The 24,565-nt window shown below is 36.8% G+C and overlaps 1 protein-coding gene across 11 annotated transcripts in view; it reads right to left on the bottom strand.

Moving 5' to 3' along the window:
- Nucleotides 1–24,565, bottom strand: part of DST (dystonin) — a 333,471-nt gene that overhangs the window by 95,237 nt on the left and 213,669 nt on the right. For all 11 annotated transcript variants that reach the window (XM_087916037.1, XM_087916029.1, XM_087916044.1 and 8 more), the window contains 14 exons: nt 23,980–24,525; nt 21,835–22,011; nt 20,254–20,377; nt 17,624–17,832; nt 16,670–16,987; nt 16,323–16,489; nt 15,397–15,553; nt 14,285–14,408; nt 9,963–10,034; nt 8,858–9,093; nt 8,345–8,474; nt 4,583–4,782; nt 2,737–3,232; nt 452–1,926 (listed from right to left, as the gene is read on the bottom strand). In XM_087916037.1, the coding sequence (XP_087772163.1) occupies nt 452–1,926; nt 2,737–3,232; nt 4,583–4,782; nt 8,345–8,474; nt 8,858–9,093; nt 9,963–10,034; nt 14,285–14,408; nt 15,397–15,553; nt 16,323–16,489; nt 16,670–16,987; nt 17,624–17,832; nt 20,254–20,377; nt 21,835–22,011; nt 23,980–24,525 (4,431 nt within the window). The remainder of the gene's footprint in view (nt 1–451; nt 1,927–2,736; nt 3,233–4,582; nt 4,783–8,344; nt 8,475–8,857; nt 9,094–9,962; nt 10,035–14,284; nt 14,409–15,396; nt 15,554–16,322; nt 16,490–16,669; nt 16,988–17,623; nt 17,833–20,253; nt 20,378–21,834; nt 22,012–23,979; nt 24,526–24,565) is intronic.

The following is a 24,565-nucleotide window of genomic DNA, read 5'->3' as shown; positions in this document are numbered from 1 at the left end:
ACTAAATCCAATTCCATTCCATTTACATCTATACACAGTCACAATGTTGTTATAATTCACTTAGGATTCTATGGGCAGTGCTATCATCCAACAACACAATCAGGAGGCACCTCCATCAGCACTGTGAAACAATTCTGCAGCATAGAGAAACCAGTGAGAGCTGCATCGAAGAGTGGAAAACAACAATACAAGCATATCGTGCGGAAAACCTAACAGTTCGGAAAGTTTTAAAACATGCAAAAGTTTGCACATATTTAAAAACAGTTTTAAAAAATTGAAAACCAAGGCTAAAACTGTGGATACTCCAAAAATCTTGAACGCACACCAAGGCCTGAACTCATCAATCACAAATATGTGGAACGACAGATAATGAGTTAACGGTAGTAACAAATTTGCTGCCTATAGTATTTTGACAGCTCTGTTTTAAAGCTATAGGGGGGAATTGTCTTACCTGAAATACTTTCAGTTGTTGATTAATAATCTCTGTTTCCATTCCAACAGGGCCTTGGGACTCTTCGTGTTCTTCAGCTTCCTCAAGCAGTTTGGCAAATCCCTTTAGTTTGCTGTAAAATTCTTCCACACGATTAATAGTCCCTTCGATCTGCTCTTCTCTGGTTTTTGCTCTGTCCAGTAATTTGTTGCACTGCTTATTCAGAGCCTCTAAATCCCTTTTTATACCTGCGAGATCAGGAGACGCCTCTGCTTCACTTGCTAACATCACTTTACATGACTTGTTCGCATTTTCGTTGTTGCTTATCAGTTCCTGTAATTTTTCAAGGAAAACTTTTATAGCCTCTTGTTGGGACTGCAGAGTGACAAGGTCCCTGGCCACAGGAGCCATGCTATCCAACTCGTCATCACACTCTGCAAATTGAGAAAACAGCTCTCGAATGGTATTTTGAAAATGGCCAATTCCTTGGAGCTTAGTCTCCAGGAAGGAACATTCATCCTCAACTTGCTGGCTGACGGTGTTGAATTCTTCCTCTAACGATTCTGCTTGCAACAAGATGTCAGAGATGTTTGCTGAATCAGAAGCATCCACTACCAGGTCTTGGGCAAGTTTTTTTGTCACATCCACTTGTGACTTCAATGTCTGAAGGGCTTTCTGCTGAGTCTGCATAATAGTTAAGTGTTTAATACTGTAAGTCTGAGGTTTAAGAGCATTGTGTATTTCTAACTGTTCCCTAGTGTTCTTCAACTGCTCCTTAATGTCCTGGGATGATTCCTGAAACTCTTTTAATCTCTGAGACATCTTTTCCAGAGTATCTGTTTTAATATGTAACTGTTCTGTGACCATATCCATCTTCTGTATCAATAGTTTCTTTTCCTCTTCAATAATATCCTTATCAGTTTGACAGGCGCTAAGAAAACTCTCTGCTGTATTACTTAACAGCTCAACAATTCCTTGGTGTTTATCCAAATCCTTCTGCCAAATCTTCACCTGAGCAATGGAATTCTCTATCTCAACAGGATCGATACCTATTTTAATTTCTGCTAAGTTATTTTGGCACTTGGTTATCCAGGGTTGCAGGACCTCCACGTGTTCTTTGTATCGGAGAGCCTTTTCCAAACAGTCATTCAACTTATCTTGCCTCTCATTCACTTGTTTATGCAGCTCATCCCAATTTGCTTTGAGCCTGTTGAGTTGGGACTGCAATTCTGTTTTTTCTGCCCCTTGAGTCTTCTGAAGCAGATTTTCACCTTCTGAAATTATTTTTTCATATGAACCAATCTGGTCAGACAATGCTGCCTTAAATTCTTTCTGATCCTCAATTAATGACCGCAGGCTTTCTAGCTTAGTGGAAATGGGAGGAGACTGATTTTGTGTTTGTTTCTTTATGTCCAGCCATGCTTGAAAGTCTTTAGACATTTGTTGGAATTGATGAGAACTTGCATAGGTTAACTGAAGCTGGTCAATGAGATTGCCTGAAAAAGATTTTAAAAAAAATACTGTTTGAAATAAGCCAAGTCAAAGTTAGAATAGGATGGGTTTTATTTCAGACAAAGATAATTGTTATTTCTAAGAAATGTATGCCATTATTATATAACAATTTGGATTTAGCTAGTCAAAATGTATAGTATTTGAATAATGTAAGAATCTTTTAAGGGGTAAAATAAAGTCAGAAGTAGCAAAACAATCTTAAATTGACTATGGAGATTCTCAGTCATTTCGGGTCATGGTTGTCTCAAAGGTGTTTTTTCAAGAATCAAGTTTCTGGTTTTACTTTTTCATCCAACAAGCTTCTTCAGAGAAAAACCAGAAACTCCAGTTGACTCTTGAAAAAGCACCTTTGAGAGAATCTTAAATTGAGATATTCCTATGAATCTGAGGGGAAAAAAATCATGTCCAGGATTATCATCAGTTTCAGAGGGACTTCCAAGTACAGTGTAATAGAAACAACATGTATTACTAATTCAATTAACAGGGAATAAGGAGTGTGGTAGTTCATGGTGCTGAAATAATCTGTTCATGTGTATAAATCTTCTATCAATTGTGTCTCATTTAGTATCAAATAGAGAAATCCAACATACCAGTCAAATCTAGAAAAACAGACCTATCACTCCCCATCCACACAATTCAGGCCCCAAGGGATCTCTCTTTTCTTTCAAACGTCTCCTAACTATCTGGGGGATAACGGCAACCTTGATTTTAGTGTAAGGCTAATTTTCATTCCAAGAAATGATGCATTTTCCCACTATTTAGGATTTTATTTTTTCAACTGCTTTGCCACTTACCTGCTTTCTGTTCCATCTCCTTGAAAGGCTTTAAGACAGCTTCTAATTGCCTGACGAGTTCAGTTCTCAAGTAATCTTCTGCCACCAACGCAGACAATTCCTCGCACACAACCTGAGCCCCATTTATGTGTAACATTTCTTGGTCTATTTCGCCTTTTATTTCCTGAGCCGTTTCCAGTTGCTGCTTGACAGAGTCAGGGTCTGCACTTATAGCCAGGTTCTGGCGGAATTTATTCTCCAGCGTGCTAAGTTTCTCGGAGAGGCTTTTCAGACAGTTCTGGTACTCTGTGCTTTTGACAATGACCTGTTCAATTCGACCACAGCGGCCACTCAGCTGTCCTGTTAAAGCATCCCATTTCTGGGCCACTGCTGTCAGCTGCTGCTTCACTCTTTCATGAGTAGGTGGGTGTTCTCCTGGCCTCTGCAGGATTCCCTGACCTGCTTCAGATAGCTGTTCATACTGGGGTTTTCGGGTATCAAACTCTTTGAGCAGAATCTGAAGAGGCAGAATATGTTAGAAGTTAATTCTGGACAAGTACAAGGAAGAACCATCTTCACTCTAGTTTGTTACTTGAGTTTGACCAAGTAACCATCTCTCATATAAATGGAAGTTGTTCTGCCAAAGCCATATTTGTACATGCAAATTCATTATTTAGACTTAGAAAGGCTATTCCTGTTTAACAGCTTATCTCCTCTCTACATAAAACGGCAAAAATCCAACTGGCCGCATATGGTCTTTTTATTTGTCAGTAAATAGGCTTAATGATAATAAATACTGGCTTCAGTTCTAGTATAGTTACCTGTGATTAAGTCACAATCAACACCATCTAACAGGACAACTTTCTTTAACTTTAATTCCATACTCTTAAGGTAAGTGCTTTAGTCTATCTTGGCCAACGCCATTATATATAATTTAAAGTTTGTGTGTGGGGGGATGTATAGACAGAGAGATGTTAATTTCAGTAGACCATTGGAAATAGATGGAAAATACTTAATACTTCCAACAGAATATATATAGCTCAGGGTTGAACTGTGGAGTCCTTGATGCAGGGTCTCTGAGCTTAGTTGCTTGCTTGCAGACATTTCATTACTCAACTAGGTAACATTATCAGTGCTAGTGAATGTGGGGTTTGCTTCAAGTTTATATACAATAGCTTGCCTTGCAGGATTGGGAAGGTAGTGGCTTTCCTCTTGGCAGTTCCTTGATTACAGTATTGTTTTCTGTATGATTATCTGGCGTTAATGACCGTTTTACTGACTGAAGATTTTTTGTTTCTTTTTTTATTATAACAATATATCTATATTTTATCACATTCTTTGAATATGTAGGTGTAGTTATTTTTCTGTGTTTACTGATGCCTGATTTGTCTGAATGCCAAGCTTCCAGAAATTTCCTAGCTTTTTTTTGGATTTAGCTTGATCTAGGATTCTCACAGTATGTCAACTGAAACTATGGTTGGGTTTGTCCATGTGTAGCAAGATTAAGGAATTTTCATCATGACTTCTGACAACCACTCGTTGGTATTTATGGATGCACTCTGCTAGTCTTCTGCCTATATAGTGGCTATTACACTCCTAATGCAATATGTTGCAGATTACTCTAAGCTCAGAGACCACCACTAGGCCTCCTCAGTGAATACAACCTCTGAAAGACACTTAATTTTTTTTTTTAGCAGAGCAAACTTATTGTTAATTTTTTATATTCATTAGGAAATATGTAGCTTGCAGGGGAGAAAAGTATACTACACAAGAGTTATAGATAAATCTATTAGAAAATTTACTTTGGCTATATTTTGAACAGAAAAAAACTACAAGCTCCATTACAAAAACAGAGTAAAATGTTTACCTGGACTTGCTGCTTCTGTGTGTTTAGCATATTTGGATCAATTGATAGTGGTCCAAGCACACTGATCATTAATTCTTTTTCAACCAGCCATTGGCTTAACTGAGCCTCAGTTGCCTGAAACTGGGTCAGGTAATTTGACGATTCCTCCATTTTTTTCTGTCTATCAGCTGCTACCTGGCTGAGTTGACTCCATTTGGAATCTATGACAAAATAAACAATGAATTTTAAAATTGCATCTTAGAAAATGCTTTTCTTCACTAATGGAGACTGGCAGCAAACACTTTGAAGCTGGTAATAATATAACTGGCAAAAAACCGTACCGGAAGAGAAAAGGTATATTTTGGGAGATGGATGGTTACAAGCTGTCTGTAATATGTTAGGTCATCCAAACTGGTCCAATATTTTTCAGAAATTTACTCTTAACTACCCAGCAGGTTATTCATAAAGTGCCTAGAGTAATGTCAGTTTCTTCAGACCATCACACCTCAAGTCTAAGACTGTTTTATCGAAAATCTCAAGAGTGGAAGCACATGGACTTCATCGAATTCTGCCTATTTATTTTCAGTTTGATGGACTAAGATACCAACAAATCACCCATGAGATCAACATTCTCAGGACTCATAGCAGAGACCGCAATGCAGAACCTGGAGATTATAGCGTTCCCACACATACAAGCAAAAGTATGGATGTGATATGTAGATGATATGAAAAAGTGACAACTAGAGAAGACACCTCAAACAACATTTCAAAAGAATGAAATTCAGAGAAAGAAATAAACAACACACTGCCCTTCCTGGATAATATTAAATATTAAATAAAATAAAATAAATAAATATCCTCAATTACACCATTAATCAAGAGCTTTACTAGTGGAGTACATGCCACCCACAAGAGAAGCTGTATAAAAATATTAATCAGATGACTACAAACATCTGATTAGCAACAACCTAGAACATCAGAAAACAAAAACAGACCAGCTATACAACATATCCCCAAAAATGGATATCCATGCGAGTTTATCAAAAAGGGGCTGACTACACAACCCACTATATCACAAGCAATACAAGCTAAGAAAAGGAGAACACTGTCATACATTAAAATAATTCTCAAAAACAACCACAGACTTACGGCATCACCATAGCACACAGCCAATTAAACTCCTCCAAAATATCTCAAGTAAACCAAAAGATTCAATAGGACATGTTTCAGAAAGACCAGTTGCCTCTTGGAAAAAAAGCACCTTTGGGACACTCAATAGGACAAGAAAAAAAACAGGAGTCATCTACATGATTCAGTGTAAAAACTGTAGCAGCACTATCTACAACAAACAGGCAGAAGACTAGCAGAACACATCCATGAAGAAGACACAACTAGCATTCAGAAGACACAATGAAACCTCCTTAATTTCACAGCACATGGATCAACTTAACCAAAGTGTCAAGTAGGAAACTATGAGGATCCTAAAGGTATAGGTAAAGGTTTTCCCCTGTCCAGCTGTATGTGACTCTAAAGGGAGATGCTCATCTTTGTTTCTTAGCTGAGGAAGCCAGCGTTGTCGGAAGACTCTTTCCATGATTATTTGGCTAGCATAATTATACAGCAAGATGCATGGCACACACTGCTACCTTCCCACCAAAGTGTTTCCTGTTTATCTATTTGAATTTGCATGCTTTCGAACTGCTAGGTGGGCAGGAGTGGGCAAGTAATGCCAGTTCACCCCATTATGCGGTGCTCGAGTCTCAAACCTGGACTGTCAGCTTTCCAGTTGACAAGCTCAGCATCTTTAACTGCCACCGTGCCTCCTTGTGAATATCCTAGACCAAACCAATCCAGAAATGCCAGGGAATTCCTCAGCCACTTCAGTCATCAACAGGCACGCAGTTGTTTATACAGCATTCCAAAGAGACAATAAAGAAAGTAAAAAAGGAAACAAAAAAACCAATACAGCTCGTAATCAGCAATCCACACCAAGATAAGCAGGGATTAATATCAAACGAACAGTTAAGTAGGAAACAATACTCTAATCAAGGAACTACCACCTCAGACTATTATGTAATAAAGAACAGCCTAATCAAGGAGCTACCAAGGAGAGAACAACACTTCCACCAACCCTAACAGGGCAAGCTACTGTATATAAACAAGAGAGCAAACTCCACCCTTTTCTAGCACTGAAAATGTGACATCGACCGGTAATAAAATGTCTGGAAGCAAAAAACAAAGCTCAGAGAGCAACAACCATTGCACAATTCAATCCTGAGCTACAAATATTCTCCACTATTATAACAAATAACAAGTTGTTTAATCGCTTATCAGTATACTGACTTTTCACCAAACAGAAGCTAAAATAAACCATGGTATAACCAGTACAGGTAGTCTTCGACTTACAACTGTTCTCTTAATGAGTGTTCAAAGTTACAATGTCACTGAAAAAAGTAACTTATGTCCGTTTTTCACACTTACGACATTGCGGCATGCCCATGGTCATGTAATTTACATTCAGACGCTTGACAACTGACTCACATTTATGACGACTGCAATGTGCCGGGGATCACACGATCTCCTTTTGCAAGCAAAGTCAATGGGAAGCCAGATTCACTTTACAACCAGGTTACTAACTTAACCAACTGCAGTGATTTGCTTAAGAAATGTAGCGAGGAAATTCGTAAAATGGGGCAAAACTCGCTTAACAAATTTTTCACTTAGCAACATAAATTTTGAGCTTCTTTGTGGTCGTAAGTTGAGGACTGCCTGTATCCGTAACCATGTTTCTCCTTTTGTTGGAAAAAGATTGGGACTTGTGTTGTGATGCTTAAGCATCACTCTGATATGTCTTGAGGACACAATTGAGTTTTGCCTGAAATCTGAGTGAGTCAAGGATACTTTAATACTTTACGCAGAAGAAGAGGGAGCTAATTCTCCAGTGAATTAGCTCTCTATGTCTGTCATGATGCAGCTTTTCTGCCTTTAGTATTAACAACAGGTATTTTTAGAAAATAGGGCATAACATATTTTTCCTGAATTTAAAACAAAGCCTAATTGTATATGTAATCTCTGTCTATTTATATACTGCTGCAAAGGAATTGTTCTTTGAGGCTGATCTGCTTATTTGCCTATGCCCTTTCCTTAATTTCTTTCACAATTTTTTATATTATTGTTACATATTTATAGCTTCCTGTCCTGCAGGTTTGTATGGCAATGCTCACTACAATCAGTGATGTACAAGTTAAAAAACATTTTTTTTGAAGTTCAACAATTTCAGGAGAGGTGGGAATGGGAGAATTGTTATGCATAACTTTTTTGTCCAAACATGGTCAGATTCTTAATATCTGGCAAAAATGTCTAAGAGGGATGTTTTAGAAAAATAGCCAAATCACACAAAACATGGGAAATGTATTACAGAATAAAAAACAGCATGAAGAAACATAAAAAGGCTGTTTTCCATACTAACTCTACTGTGCCAATGCCTTGGTCTTAATTAAACTGAAATAGCAGAAGAATGGGGATAGCTGATTAACCTTCTAATATTTTAATCTTGAATAAGCTTCCGAGATTACACTAAAAATGCATTGAACTAGTTTATTCTGAAGTGTTATAGAAAACTTCAATCTTCACAAGAGTAATAGTGTAACACATGCAGCTGTATAAATGACAGTAGTACTAGAAATTTTAATATACAAGCAGGTAATGACTGCTGAATTTAAATATATTAGCGTATTATCTTTCAAATCTATCCACTGCTTACAGGAAGCAAAAAGTTAATACCTATTTTCTCTAACATTTCTTTCCATTTTGGCACCTCAGAAGAATCAGGGTTTTTTTCCAGCAACTCTGTGACTCTGTCCTTCAGCTCTTTCACTTTACTCTCATTCTGCTTCAATTCTGTTTCAAACAGCTACAACAAAACGAACAAAAACACAAGTAAGTGTGTAATGCTTAAAAGTATATTAAAAAATCAAGATTTTGGCTTCAATGGTGACTGGGTGATCTCTTTATCTGTTTACACAAATTTAATAGTATAATTCAGGCTATTAAAAGTATAATTCTGATTGTACTACAGATACAATTTACTTATTGTTAAATATTTTGGGGGATTTATAAGCCTGCTTAATCACTAAGCAGTAACTCCACTATTCAGCAGATGTCCACAACGGGTCTGTGCAAAAATGTATAGTACAATGGTCTTCTATATTATTAAGCTGATCTTTCCATTAATCTCAAGAAATCACTTTATACATTAATTATTCTCCATAGATAAGTTTTGAAGATGGAATTTACCTTATGCTGATCAACCTTTTCTTTAACTGTTTCGCTGTCAAGAACAGTTGTTTCCCATTTGGCTGCAACTGTGTCCATTTTCTGTAACCATTCCATCATTGAACTTGTTTCTTCTTGAATGTTTTGCATATTTAAAAGCATTGATTCCAATTCTGATCTCTTGTCCTTCAGTGTTGCTCCCAAGTCATCATAACTCTGATTCACAGTTGACATGCTATTTTGAATCGTGGTCAGTTCTGTGAGAAAGGTTCCCAAATGTATTTCTCTTAAAAACTAAATTACATAAATTACATACATCTGAAGACACAAGTACAATAAAAAGTTTAAATTCCTATTTACACACATTTTTGCTTGTTCTGCTGATAATTAAGTATGGATAAATTAATAAATATTGAAAGAAAAATATTTAAGAAAGAACTATTTTCCAAGCTGCAAACTGTTACTCTATGAAGTCAAAATTGTGTCGGTATCTTGTTTTAGGAGTGTCAATTTCATGACAAACAAAAGTATTTATACTTTTATAGCAACCTAAGGAGAAATTTCCTGACCATTAGAACTATTAACAGTGGAACAACTTGCCTCCAGAAGTGTGACTGCTCCAACACTGAACATTTTTAAGAAGAAGACATTGGATAACCATTTGTCTGAAATGGTACAGGGTTTCCTGCCTAAGCAGGGGGTTGGACTTGAAGACCTCCAAGGTTCCTTCCAACTCCTGTTATTCTATTCTATTCTATTCTATTCTATTCTATTCTATTCTATTCTATTCTATTCTATTCTAATTGATATTTATACCATTTGATATATTTATACCATTATTACTTTCCTAACATATTTCAATTTGATTTAGCCAAGGAAGATTGTGAGAGTGCCCAAGTTATTGAGTTATTTCGTTTAATCCTAACAGAGGCGTTACCTATATATACGGATTTTGTAGTATTAATGGATGAGACAAATTTGGAATTCTGGATCTTGCTCTGATTCTTAAATAATGATAACCACTAAGGAAATTACGGGATTTCAGGAAATCCATTAATGGTGCAAGTTAAGACTATGATAACATTCTAGTATAAATCTAGCTGAAATATAATTAAGTGGTACTTACCTTTGTTTGTCATAAAACTCTGATTATGATGAGTAGCTGTTCCATCTCCATTCGATATTGCCCCAGGTACATCTAAAAAAATGAAAACCCAAAATTCAGAGTATTTAAGTAATTCTAAAATTCTTTTTCATCAGATATAAGGAATAGACTAGATTTAACATGGAAACATAAATCATATTCATTTTTTAAACAAATTATCTTAATTTAAAGGTAATGCATATTTGATTGGAAATACATTACCAGTAGAACATAACCCTCCAATTTCCTCTATCCCATTTTTCCCATTAGGAACAACGGTCAGAAATCAGGAGGGGGGGGGGAAACCCCTTTGATTTCCCTCTCTAGCCCTCCTTAGATAATCTTTTAACTTTTACAATAGATGACCTTATAACTGATTCCGATGCTATGTGTGGTTTATCTTGCAGCTGTAAAACTTGTCTTTGGAAGGGTGCGTGTGATTATTTGAACAAACTACTCAAACGTTGGAGGGCGGTCTCTCCTGTTTTAAGAATTTCACTGTAAGCAAGGAATTGTCCTACCAAGGGATTCCTTGCGTTGATGTAGAATCTTCTGTTTCATCTAAATCAGGGGCATCATACTTGCAGCCCCACAGGCTGGATGCATCATGCACTGGCCATGTCCATCCCCCCTCCCCGTTTAGTGAAGGGGAAACAAAGTTGTGATAAATTACATTATGACAACATGTCATTGCGAGTTTGACACCCCTGATCTAAACAGTGTTCCCAAATCATGCTGTCCTTCCTGTGGCTTTCACTAAAAAGATACTTACTAGCAGACACAGCAGAAGCCAGCCCAGGCAATCTTAATCAGTAGGCTGGTTTCCAGTGGTAGGGAGACAAGTTATTCTGCTCTCTCACTGTTACTATATTATATAGAGGGAACTCTTCCATTAACAACAGCAGCAACAAAACACCCTGTCCTGTTCTTCACATTAGAATCTAAAGATTTATAAAAACAGTCCAGTATTTATAAAATAGATTTTTATGTCCCTAATGTTTAACTATATTTTTATTTTATTTAAATCTTCTAGGAGTAAGCAGTAGATTATTATCCTCACTGTACAAATATTGAAGTGAGACTTGTGCAATAACTTGCTTTGGTGCCTGAAAAGAGCTCTGAGTTGCCTATCTATATCTTACTGATACCAGTAGAACCATACTAATCTAAACAGCATCTTAGTTAAAGGGACATCTTTACACCAACAGAAAATAATTATTCATTATAAAATCAGTCCTCCCTCAGCATAACAGAAAATACAAAAACTCATGTCCAAAACTTGTGCGACAAACCATCCTGTGCGTATTATGCAAAAATGCAAGTCTTGTTTGCATCTAATACTTGCTTCTTGAAAGCGGATAGCAAACGCTTCTTTGCTTTTTCGGAACACAGTACTACAATTCAGCAAATAAATAAAAAGTTGACCCCGCACTTGTTTTTTCTGGGCCATCTACTCTAATTTCTGAAACAATGAGAAGCACCAAGTTGAAAAATTGCAATCATGACGTAACAAGCATAACTCTATAACTGTGCAAAGGGATCCTAAATATTGTTTGAGATCAATTTATGGCAAACAACATGTGACATACGAGGCCACCCAAACTTGAAGTTTAGCATAATCATCACTTTATTCTGTGATTAGTAAATTTCTTAATCACAAAATTGGTTTCAGAAATGCTGACTTTTAGCTGGGCCAAAGCCAACTTGACGATGCATTAAAATATCTATTATTTATGACAGAAATAAGAGCTCTTATTAGTATCTATTGCTTTTTTTTATAAGCAAGACTGCAAAAAATGATTATTTAATGGAGCAGAATTAATTGGAGCCTTGGAAAAGGCCAGGTTATCCACTTCTCACTAGCAGCTGGGAAGTGATCATTAGTCTAATAGCAGCTGGAACATAAGGAGACAAAATAAGTCAATTAAGTAAGTGAGATACTCTCATAATACTGTAAGATCTTCCTGTATTTCACCCTGTGGCAGAATTCTCACTAACATATCAGCCACTGAGGTTCCACTTTTCAAAGTAAATCCAATACAGAAGTGAGTAGCCCTCTAGGCAGATTTTTGCTATTAAAATAGCATTTCTTTTACCTGTTAATATGAATCAGCAGATCCATGTGGTCTCTGTTCTAACCTTGTTTGAATGGCATCTTTAAACCTAGTGTTCTCCATTAGGCCTTGGACGAAGATCGATGGTGGGATGTTTGTGGGAATGTTTTATGTTATAGCCATGAGCTTATTTTACTCTTGCTAAAAGTTCATCCCTCCTCTTTTGTGTTTTGCATTATTCCAAACTGTTTAGCGCTCAGAGTCATGATGGAGTCAGGAGGTCTTATAAATTTTATAAGCTGATAACGAGACTGCTAATTTTTTCCTTACTCAGTCAAGATCTGTGGTACTCAAGATCAATCAATATATTTTGGCAATGAGGCAGAAAAATCTTATTCTTACAAAATAGTACATGAAGTAATTAAGATATACTACATTCAATATCAGCAAAATCAGATACCTAAGATAGCAGCCAATCTACCTAATGCTAGCATCAATACAGTGTATTTTAAGCTATCATAGCTGTTCTGATCACTACACAATAGATGCATTAGCCCAACTATGTGAGATTGTCACTTCTGAGAACTGCACCCTAGTCTCTCTTTTGAGCACTCAGGCCTAAAGACTCTGTGAGAGCATCACACGATGAAGCAGGCCTCTTGTTGTTGAGTTGGTGGATAAAACTGTGTCATAATCTCCAGTAACAAGAAAAACATGTTTTCCACAATAATCATGAATGAAGATATTGTGAAGATAAACCTCTGAGTAGGCTTTTTGCTTTTAGACAACATCCTTCTATCCTATCTCACCTCTTGTGGAAGAGAACTCTAGGTTTTCAGTCGCCAGCACAGGTACCTACAACAAGCCAAGTTTGCTGAGCTATGGTACCACAATATTGTTTCCAACGCTTACTTGCTTGCATGTGATCCTTACAACAGAAATTATGAAAGGGCAAACTTTTCACTGAAATATCTCAATACAATATTCACAATATGCCTCCCCTGCTTCCTTCCATAAATATCATGCTTCTGATCTGCTGTTTACTACAGGAGCTAAAATGAAATTTGGAACAAAAGAAACTCCATAGAAGCAGCAAGGCGAAATAAATCAATGGGGCGTTAACAGGGCAGAATGGCCCCAGTGGAATCAGAAAAAGGACAACATTTTGCTATTCAATTAGGAAAGAAAGTTCAAATGCTTATAAGAAAGAGTGTGTGATAGAAATTGTATCTTATCTTGCTTGAAACCATATAATGGTAAGCAAGCAATTGGGAGGATACCCATGAATATCTAAGAGTAGCAATGAATAGCAAGTTGATGGAGGTCATAATCTGCCAACCCTTCAAACTGTCTACTGATAATTTGCTTCAGTCAGCACCATGTTACACCCCAATAAATGGTAACAGTGAAAGAATTAAGAGTTTGTTCGGGGGAAAATTGGGCATATTTTGAATGTGACCGGGGGTGGTGGTGGTTCTATCAGGTGGTATGAATGGATAGAAATAAATAAAAAAAGAGAGTAAGTTATTGACCCATCTGGATACCCAAATGCTGAGAATGTTATTTCTGATGAGCATCTGTTTAGAAAAAAGTTCCCGTTGCTTTAAATACATGGTTTAAACATGTCTATTCATACACACCTATGGAGAAAGAATACGTTGAAAAACATGATCAATATGATTGTTTCTGGTAAAAGATACACGTGCAATGGTCAGTTCTTGACATGAGATAAGTCATTATTTGGAAGGGCCATGAAAAAAAAATGACATGGATGGAAAGGACAGATATAAGAGAAACAAGAATAAAAGTAAGATGATTGCCAAAAGAAAAAGTGAGGGGTCTTGAATGGAAACGTGTCAGAAAACAGAGAAACCTCCTAACAGATGGAATGCAAAATGAACCTAAGAAAAGACAATACAGATGCTCTTTTGGAACAAAGTATTCAGAATTATAGTATAAAGTATGCATTGCAGTACATGATGCAATAAAGAATATGGACATGAAAATGAATCAGTGGTATGTTAAATCATTTTCTTAATCCATTCTGTACAACATTAGCATTATTAAATATTAAGTAAGAATCAGACTCATCGCCTTCAGGATTACCACAATGACTGTTCATCCCCCCAGCCCAATAAATATAGCAATGATTTGGGGAGTATTTCTTAGAATGGTGTGGTTTATTGATCATTTTATACATCATTTCAATTGTATCAAACATTTAGAATTATGCTTATCCAGCCACCATACCTGACTTTACACCCCATGACTTTGCAGTGGAAGTCACAGCAATAATTAGGTTACACAAAGCATTTCCTCTGCTATTCATTTTCTTCAGATCAGGTGCCTTTGCATTCCATTCATCTTCCAAATCCTAAGGAATGAACATTTTCAATAGTAACTACAATTAACATTTGGAGAGAACATATTTACATTCTAAAGGACTTAATATGACTAGATCTGCCTTTCTCATATCTTGTTTTATCCATTATGATTCCTGTCATATCATGCCTCATGTACAATCCATACTAAAGCATTAACCTTAAAAATATCAGAACTCAAACTTCCTTTGAAATTCTGCAGTGTTTGTTCAATACTCTGGAAGCTGGTGAGCAAAGGAGAAAGTGGCAGGGACATACAGGTAGTCCTTGACTTACAATAGTTCATTTAGTGACCATTCAAAGTTACAAAAGCACTGAAACAAGTGACTTATGACCACTTATGGCCGTTGTAGCATCCCCATGGTCATGTGATTTACATTTGGATGCTTGACAGTTGATTCACATGTATGATGGTTGTAGTGTTCAGGGATCATGTGATCCCCTTTTGCGACCTTCTGACAGGCAAAGTCAATGGGGAAACCAGATTCATTTTACAACTCTGTTACTAAATTTAACAGCTGCAGTGATTCACTCAACCAATGTGGCAACAAAGGCCAAAACAAAATCTACTTAACAAATTTCTCACTCAGCAACATAAATGTTGGGATCAATTGTGATCATAAGTCTAAGACTGTACACTACACCTTGTCCAACTTGTCTCTTAAAGCATAGCAGGATTTATTTTGACCACAACTCAGAATAGTTGGAAGGTCATATGTTTATTTCAGGTTGGAAATCACACATATTTTATCTATGCTTCCATTACACAAATAAACTTTTGTACATAATGAGTGGATCTCTCCTTTAATAATGCACAGGAAAATCCTTGCACATGCTACACAGGTTTAATCCATTCTGGCCCGCATTAAATGAGCGATGATAGTGTTTGTAGTCTCTCCAGTTCAGAGACCATTGTTTAATTAATGGACATAAAAATCCTTGTCTGGAAGTACTGCCTGTAAAGACAAATACATTTCATACCTTGGTGCTTTGCAAATGTTTCTTTAAGCTATCAGTATTTAAAGAGGGCTGTATAGGGGGAATCCTTTCTATCGTTTCGTCTATCCATTTCTTCAGAGACTCAACATAACCCCTGAATGCATCAATTTGTTGTTGGCAAGAGGACACATCCTTCTCTCTATAAAATTAGAAACAGAAAGAATGAATTGGGGAAGTTACGCCCTCTCTGACCTCAGAATTAAATATGTAGTACTTTTCTAAGTTAAACCAATTATAAAAGTTGTATTCAGAGTGCTGATATATATTGAAATAGTTTGATAAAGTTAAGAAACAACTGGGACAAAAAACTTCTTGAGACTCCATCTGTTCACACAGAGACTGGCAAAAGGTTCTACTGATATCCAGATCTTGAGCCCTTAAAAATGTTTATCCTCACCTTGAATTGCACATGGAAGGAAACTGGCAACTAGTGTAACTGTCACACCAGAGGTATAACATAGGCATATCACATTGTTGCATCAGTAACTACTGAACTGCTGCATTCTGGACCATTTGCAGCTTCTACATAATATTCACAGGCAGCCCCACTCACCCCCCACCCCCCAAGTGCATTGCAGTAATCAAAGCAGGATGAGATCCAGGCATGATCCAACGATGACCATAGAGGATCATCGCAGTATTATCCTCTTCCCAAAAGAAGCACTCACAATTGCTTGAACCCATCCTCCTCTTAACTTTCCAAAGCTATCACCAATCAGGAAAGAAGAAAAAGCAAAGTATAGGGGACAGAAGTGAAGTTATAAAGAATTATGCCCGCTTAAGACCAATAGGCTCAAACTCTTACTAGAAACTAAACTAACTAAACCCAGTAACAGTTTGACAGCCTTGCTGTTGTCACGTAATCATTGTCTTCCATCTCCATTCTAAAATTCAACGACTATACTCACTTTTCTTGCATCATCTCTTCTATTTCCCTGAATTTCTTTGACAAGGCATTTACTTTTTCTAACACTAATGACTTGTCTCCTGGTAGAGCATGAGGAGAAAGTTCTTCAATGAGGTGTTGCAAAACTTCAAGATCTTTCTTCTGCTCCATCAATTCTGTGTTGGTTTCCTGTAAAATGAAGAAAGAACGAAACTGCTTTATACCTCACTGGATAACCCTAAGATTCAACATTTATTCCTTGAACTTAACAGCTTCCATTATCATTTTAGAGCGGATGGTTACTTCACAATTGTGCTTACTCGGTAAAGGTCAGAACAGCACTTCACAAGATTGAAAAATACACTGTACCTGCACACAAAGGAACATTTCAGCAACATCCTTTCCAGGAATATCAGCCTCATTGAGGGCTTGAGTTTTCTTGTCGAAGAATGACTGAAGTTTATCAGACAGACATTCAAACAACTCTACACTGGTCTTCAACTTCTCCATGTCTTCTAGTCTTTTCTTATGTTTATGGTGAGCATTGCAAAACCTCTGGGAAAGCTCATTCATTTTAGCTTCTAAAGAAGATGCGGTTGAGGGATCTGCAGTTTCCATGAATTTCTTCATTTTTTCTTTCATGGCATTTAGGCTGCTCTGACGGCCTACAATGTCTTGTTCTAGTGCCTGAAATAAAATTGTTTCAGAAAATGTCCAAGATAACGTGTGTGTGTGTGAGTGTTATCTATTATGCATAAAAGGTGATTGCCAGCACAAATGACTAACTGATTTCTAAAGTTATCTACTTAAGCAGTTCAGTGCACATTTAGGTGTGAAAAAAGAGAGTTGTCACTTAAGGATGTTGATAAAGTACATCTTTGCTTTTGTTCATCAACTGATAGCCCCCATGTGGAGATTATGTTAGCATATTCATACTAAAGGATTTGCATAGAAATATCTCACTTTGAGATATTTGTCAGCCTATTATCAGAACGTACATGTACTATGAGCCCTAAAGAAAGTAACTGGGTGGCCTCAAATAATAACTATAGTTTCCCGAAAAAATAGCTTGTTTAATAATCCACACTATCCTAGTTCACACACAAGGTTAAATCATAAACCATGACTAATCATCTGCAAATTCCTGGAATCACAAATCACAGGAAGACAAAATCAAACAAACTGTACTATGGCTTGATACTAGCCAGTTCTGAAGCACACTTGATTCTCCTTTGATTACCATGCTATTCAAATCATTCTCTTCTCTTAGAATTAAGTTTCTCCTATTAGAGAAAGAACTGATTCAATTAAAGCTCTACTTACCATATTTTTGCTAATGACATCTTCAATAGCAGCTGAGTTTAAAGGCACTTGACCGTGCATCTCAAGATTCTTCTCAACACCATTCATCCAATCTAGCATTTCATCTAATCCATCCTGAACACTTAATGAACGAGTCAACGTTATTTGGAGCTTTTCATTACGATTATTCACTGCTTTGGATAACTGATTATATTTATCTACAATAGTGTCTGAAAAGAAAAAAAAGGGTCTGATGGATTGGGGCAGTAGATAAATCATATACTCATACACACACATATATAAAACACATAGACAAATGCAAACATAGTTCATGCTGGTGAACCTTATAATAGAAGGGGCTATCTTCTATAGAATTATATCCTACAGTCCATCTTCTATAAAATTCTATTATCCAGCAAAACTTAATTCTAAAAGGAAATTTGCCAATCTGAATGTGGCTTCTAAATGTCCTTTAGTAATAAGATCAAACTACAGAAGTCTTCAAGAAGAAATCTGTATGTAAACTTTGTTTATCATAGTCAGAATACAAGCTTAAAATTGAAATGGCTTATCTTATAAGTTTCCATTTCCCTGCCATAGACAGCCACAGCCTGAATGTTGTGCTATTTCTTAGATCCATAGTACAGGATCCCATCTTGCATTTATTTTCACAATCAGGATTTCGAGAGTGTCAGATTTGTTCCAGATTTGACTCTAAAAGTACCTCAGAAACATAAGATATTTGGCTAAACTCATTTGTCAGTTAACAAAAGGGGTTAAACTGTTTTTCCTTTTCCAACTATGTTTTTTTTAGTTTGTAAAAGATTCATCTGATTTAAATGAAAATTCTTTTCTCTCTTATTTATTTATCCACAATAACTGGTTTTCCTATATTCATTTTTTCCATTTATGTCTAGGAAATTGGTAAAATACCAAAAACAATGGTTCCTTGGAGACAATCATAATATGGATTATGGATATTTTGAATCCATAACATGAAATATGGGTGAAGTTTCACATTAGTCACTTTGACAATATATTTCCAGGGATTTGAGAAAATATGATTCATATTATTCCAGATGTATATCTAGAAATGAAGCACCTGAGATTTGCAGATAACCCTGGTAGGTCCACCCTGTTAAAAACTACCTAAATGTAGCAATCCTAAGGAAGCAGTGCTAAAGCGAAAAGACTACCATTTTAAAAAAAGAGGATTTCACCAAATGTTTTTGAAACTTCCATGAGGATCATTTCCATAATCTCTCTAAATTACCTCACATCTTCATAATGAAGATTGGTAGATGAAATGGGCTTTTATGAATTACATCTCCCAATATGCAATATTCATTTTTCTATGACATTACAGACTATCTTTTGCCCACTTTTATGCAGCATAATTAAGCATGGGTAATAGAATAATAGACATAAAAAGATTAGATGGCAAAATAGACTTATAGAAATTTATTAGCATTAAGTACTGCAAGGCAAAAAAAAAATAGCAATTATGTTGACTAGGAGCTATGTTAAACAGATTTCACATAATCTAGGATTTAAAATAAAAAAAGTTAAGCCTTAAGTTAGCATGCCCAGTTTTCTCTTACATCTTTAGGTCTTTATTCAAGAGTTGCAGTAATCCGTATAGTTTGTTAGACAAGACCAGTTATAATTTTTAAAGAAATGCAGAAACTTCACATATCACCTTCTCTAGATTCTAGGGTTTTAATTTATTGAAATAACAGGGTCAGCCCTAGACCCAAATTTAATTTAACCAGTTATTGACCACACATTTCTTGGTAACAGTCTCTCTATACATTTTGAATTAAGTCACTGAAATTCATAATTCCCTAATTTAATTTTAGGTATGCCCAGCTAATGCTTGAATGCACTATAAATACATTTTTCCATTTCTTTTCTGCTTAAAATATGAACCAAAATTCTACATGTGCCTGGCTAGTTTTCATGTTCACTAGGCATGTACAGAAGTTCTTTAGATGTAACCTGCTCTTTCAGTGGAAATCTGAAAAGTTTGTTTTCTTTGTTTGTTTGGTAAACAGCTTTTATCTTGCTAAATTCTCTGGTTTTTTTTCTTACAGATGTCTTACATCTGGCTGAAAGATATGACTTGTGTTATATAGCCAAGGACACATTTTGATGTAGAGCAGATGCTCTTTCATAATGTCATAAATAAATGTGGAAGGTCATTGTAACCTTCATATAATTTACTCTTGTATACTTTCTGTCCTTCATCTCAGCCCCAGCGCTCCATTTGCACTTCAAACTGGTTTATACATACACACAAAAGTCAGAAAGTTAGCATGAATCAGCATTTTAAAAAATGATCTGCTACAATCAGATGCGATTTAAAAATATTAGTGCACAATTGAGCCAAATTGAAGCACTATTAAATCCCATGATTTCATATTAAACAATAGCTCTCCCCCCCCTCTAAATTTGAATAAAACCTGGACCATTATTTACTATCCGTAGATTGTATGCATCAAATCTGAGGAGCTGGATCACAAATTTGGCTCAGAACTAAAGAACAAAGGTAGAAATAGATGAGTCAAGGAAGGTGGGAGTCACAAAGAGCAGATTATCCCCAAATGTGAGCAATGGAAGAAGAAAACTGAAGAGGCTGTGACTCATCTTACCCAGTGTTTGCTGGATTTCATCTTTGTCTGGCAATAATTCTCCCCGGGTGTCAAAGAGCACTTCGGCTGCTTTTTTCAATTTTTCTACTGCAACCTGATGACTAGATACTTGTCCTTGAAGCACCTATAAAATTGTACCATTTAATCCATTTATAACTTATTCAAGAATATCTGGTTTAGTCATTGGGTATCATGTTCGACAAAACATGAACTCTGGGTCTGGTGCAATACAAGAAATTAATTTTAATTTTGATTCGAGAAAAGCACAGTCCTATGTAGCATGTTGCTAATTGCACTCTTATTTAATTCCATGAGGTCAGAAGAGTATTTTTTTCTCTGTGACATATTTGTCTCTTTCCTTACCCGGGCTTTTGGTACAGTCACCTCAAACCATGAATGAGGAGCTGAATAATCTGTGATGCAAATTTTCAGTTCAATAATAGACCCATTTTGTTCATTATGTGCAATACTATAACGACAAGAGGACAACTAGAATGTCAAGCACTTCACCAACATAAGTGAATTTGTTGTCCACTGGCACATACTTCATGCTTCATCTTAATACCATGTTAACACACTCTTCTTCACTGGGAAAAATATTTATTATTTCAAAACTACAGCCTGCTAGGAGAGATGTCACTTGGAACAAAAAAGAGACAGGCTGCAACAGAACATCTCTCTCACTTATCTTTCTCTGAACATTTCGCTTTATGACACATGCTTTATGTCACCTTTATCTTTATTGAAGCTGTATTCTTGTTTTATTTCTTTGGACTTTCCCATAGCTGTGCCTTGATTTATTATTTTGCTATTTTCAGTTTCAGTAATGTCTTGACTTTGTTGCATTAAGATGTATTTATTTTTCATTATTGCAACAATAATCACTTTTCCCATGAGGGCTGAGGCAGGTGTTGCTTTGCTTTTTAAGGAAAGCTTTAGAGAATACTAGAAACAAATCTAGGACCTTGGGGAATGAAGAGTATTTTGAACACTTAATCTTGGTAAAAGGATTATCCTATTCATGCAGCCAAGGTCACTGTCTTGGGTCACTGTCTCGGGGGATTACTAAGTAGTTGTATCAGTAGCTTTGGCTTACTTAAATGACAGACTCAAGTACGTATTTTGTGTATGCTTTCCCTAATATCACTTTCTTAACACGTTTTCGTTAATATAAACACTTGAAAAAATTGAAGTATTGAAAGGCATTTGTATTTAGGCTATCATATTTTTTAAAAAAATGATCTTGTAATCCCTTGCATCGGGGTGGAGTCGGGTGACAGAACACAGCTGGAGAGTTTACTGGCCGGATGCCGTTCCCTACTCCTTTGTGGGGTTCGCATCAGACAATTACTTATTGAGCCCAAAGAGAGAAATATCTGCCACTATCTAGGATCCAACTCACAGCCTCCTGACTGTGAGGCGAGAGCTCCACCTTTAGGCCACCACACTGCTCATTCAGGCTATCAAATAGTTTCAGGAAAATCTGCATTGGGCAAACTGCATTAAAATATGGAGTGTTTTCTTTACTTTACTTTGTAATCTGCCCTGGCTTTAATGCCTTTAACCTAGCACAAGATTTACCTTGGTTTCTTCTAGCTGCCTTTGAAGATTTTTCGGATCCCCAGCAATTGCCTCAGATAGTTGCTTATTCACAGCTTCTTCACAGTCTTGGAGTCCGGAACGAAGCCCAGATGCAGCGTCTTTGTAATTTTGGTATTTATCTACCAGATCTTTGAGATTATTTCCAAAAATACTACACTAGAAGGACGTAGAATAGAAAACAGCATTTAACAAGAGAAATCATTTTTTAATTATATTTGTAGTTCATAGTAGGAATTTCTTCTTGTATGTACAGCCCCTTGCAACTAGGCCAGCGATAGCTAACTTTTTCGGTATCGAGTGCCCAAAGCATGCGTGCATCCCCAAAGTGCAAGGTGTGCACGTCTCCCACATGTGCGTACGTGTCCCTGCACATGCATCCCCTGCATGCACGTGCGTCCCCCGCACCTGCCCCCCGCCCCCTGCATGTGCCCTGCCCCCCAGCACATGCATGGCAGAGACCCGAAGACCAGCTGGCCAGCAGGAGGCACGTGTGCCCACAGAGAGGGCTCTGAGTGCCACCTCAAGGCCTCACCATCATGGCCGTAGGCATTCATTCCGTTCTGATTTTGTCAGAAACTGTTCCATCAATGGATAAAACTTATAAAACAATAAAACTTTATTGTACTTAATTTTGATATATGGCCTTTTCACATTTCTATTGCAATAAATAAACACATGGACATAAACACACAGTGGTAAGATAGATGGGAACTAGGAAATCAGATCAAGAAAATACTTGTGGCTGTTTCACCAGGAAATGCAAAAAACTGATGACAAATTGTTTAGGTGTTTATTCTTATTGTAATCCCATTGGCTGCATCTACATAATATAATTAGCGCATCAATAAATTTCATGTCTATATTTCCACAAAATGCTAATGATTTTATAATATTACAAATTTCTACAGTACAGTAGAAATTTCCTCTTATTCACTGTTTTATCAGCTTAGTAGGAAATTGGTTTTGAAAATATTGGCATATAGCATTTTCCTTTAATGAAGATAAAGGTAATAATTTAAGGGAAGTGTGATACTTCCCTGTGTATGCATTGGAAGAGTATTCATTGGAAGAATCTATGTTTTAGAAGTTTTCTCCTCATTCTTTCATTTTTTTTCTCTTCTGACTACCCAGCGATTTTTATTAATACGCTTAGCACCACCTAGTGGATAAATGCCAAACTATGTTAAAAAAAATTGTCTACGAAACTTAAGATTGTAGCAAAGTAATTAACACTGAACTTTCTATTCACTAGAAGAATTTTAAGGTTTAGAAGTGTGTGTTTAATGAATGCACTGTCTTAACGCAGAACTGTTTGGCCTCAATGCTGCCTAGCAGTATTTTAGCTCAGGCTAAAACAGTTGATTCACCTACATTGATTCATGTAGGTGAAGGCCAAATCATATAGAAGTTCATAGGTTAAAACTTGAATTATACCCAGAAACCTTGTGGAGAACAATCAAGGCCCAAAGCAAAGGGATAAAGTATACCTGGTGCGGAATAGGTACATAAATCATCAGGAGAAAAAAAACATTCATACAGATTTATGTATATATTCCCCACCCATTTTCAGCCTCATTTTCAGAAATGTCACTGGAACTTAGGTCCATTTGATCACTTATCATTCAAAATGACAAAACCCTGAAAAAAAGTTGCTTACAATTGGACCTTGCAGCACTGACAACCTATTGCTGCATTCTCATGAGGCCACATGATCAAAATTTGGGCATTTGGCAATGGGCATGTATTTATTATGTTTGTACCTTCCCAGGGTCACATGATTGCCATTTGAGACGTTCCAAGACAGCTTCTGACAAGAAAAGTTAATGGGAGAAGCTGGATTTGCTCAATGACATGATCCACTTAATGACCACCGTGACTTGCTAAAACAATGGGTAAAAGGTGATAAAATCAGGCATAGCCCAGCAATGAAAGTTTCAGTACCAATTATGGTTTGTTGAGGACTAGCTGTATATCAGCTAGTCACTTTCCCTCAGCCCAATCTGATATGTAAGGATAAAAAAAAAACACACACCAGGAGAGCCAGACTTGGAAAACCGTGAAGAAAGGTGAGATATAATGCAATAAATAAAAAAAAAAATCCCACTCTCATGCAATTCAATTTACCTTAGAGTAGAGATTCTTGAAGCGACTGGTTGCTCTATCCAGCTTATTCTGTACCTCCATGTAAGTTGATGAAGTATCCAGGCCTTCTTTCTCGTATCTGATGCCTTCCATTTTGTTGCAGGACTTAGCTGCCTCCAATACTCTCTGTCCAGCAATGGTAATAAACCGCAGATCCCCTTTGTGAGAAATGACGTCTTCAGAAAAGCTCTTCTGCCTTTGCAGTTTGATGAGGATGCCGCCGAAGTCAGAGGCTCCGATCTCCAGGTTCTCGAGTTCTTGCTCGGCCAGCTGCAGCCAATTTTCAAACTCGGAGTAATCCGCATCGAACTTCTCGAGCTCCTCCTGTAGCGAGCGTGTTAACTTCAGCTTCTGCTCAGATTCGGCCAACGCAGTCTCGTATTGCACCTTCAGCTGCTTTAAGTTCTTGTGGATTTTCTCTTTTTCCTCTGGCAAAAGATGGTGTCCTTGCTTCTCCAGCAGAGCCTGGGCAGATTGGGTTGCTACAATGACAGCTTGTTGCTGTGAAATAATTTTTTCATGTTGCGCCTGGGGAGAAACCCAGAGTGCCTGGAATTAGGCTTTTGCT

The sequence above is a fragment of the Pseudonaja textilis genome, chromosome 1 (genome assembly GCF_049901715.1).
Source record: "Pseudonaja textilis isolate UNSWEBS1 chromosome 1, rPseTex1.2, whole genome shotgun sequence".
Lineage (NCBI taxonomy): Eukaryota > Metazoa > Chordata > Lepidosauria > Squamata > Elapidae > Pseudonaja > Pseudonaja textilis.
The sequence above is the reverse complement of the archived record's forward strand: the minus strand, read 5'-3'. Positions and strand labels throughout refer to the sequence as shown.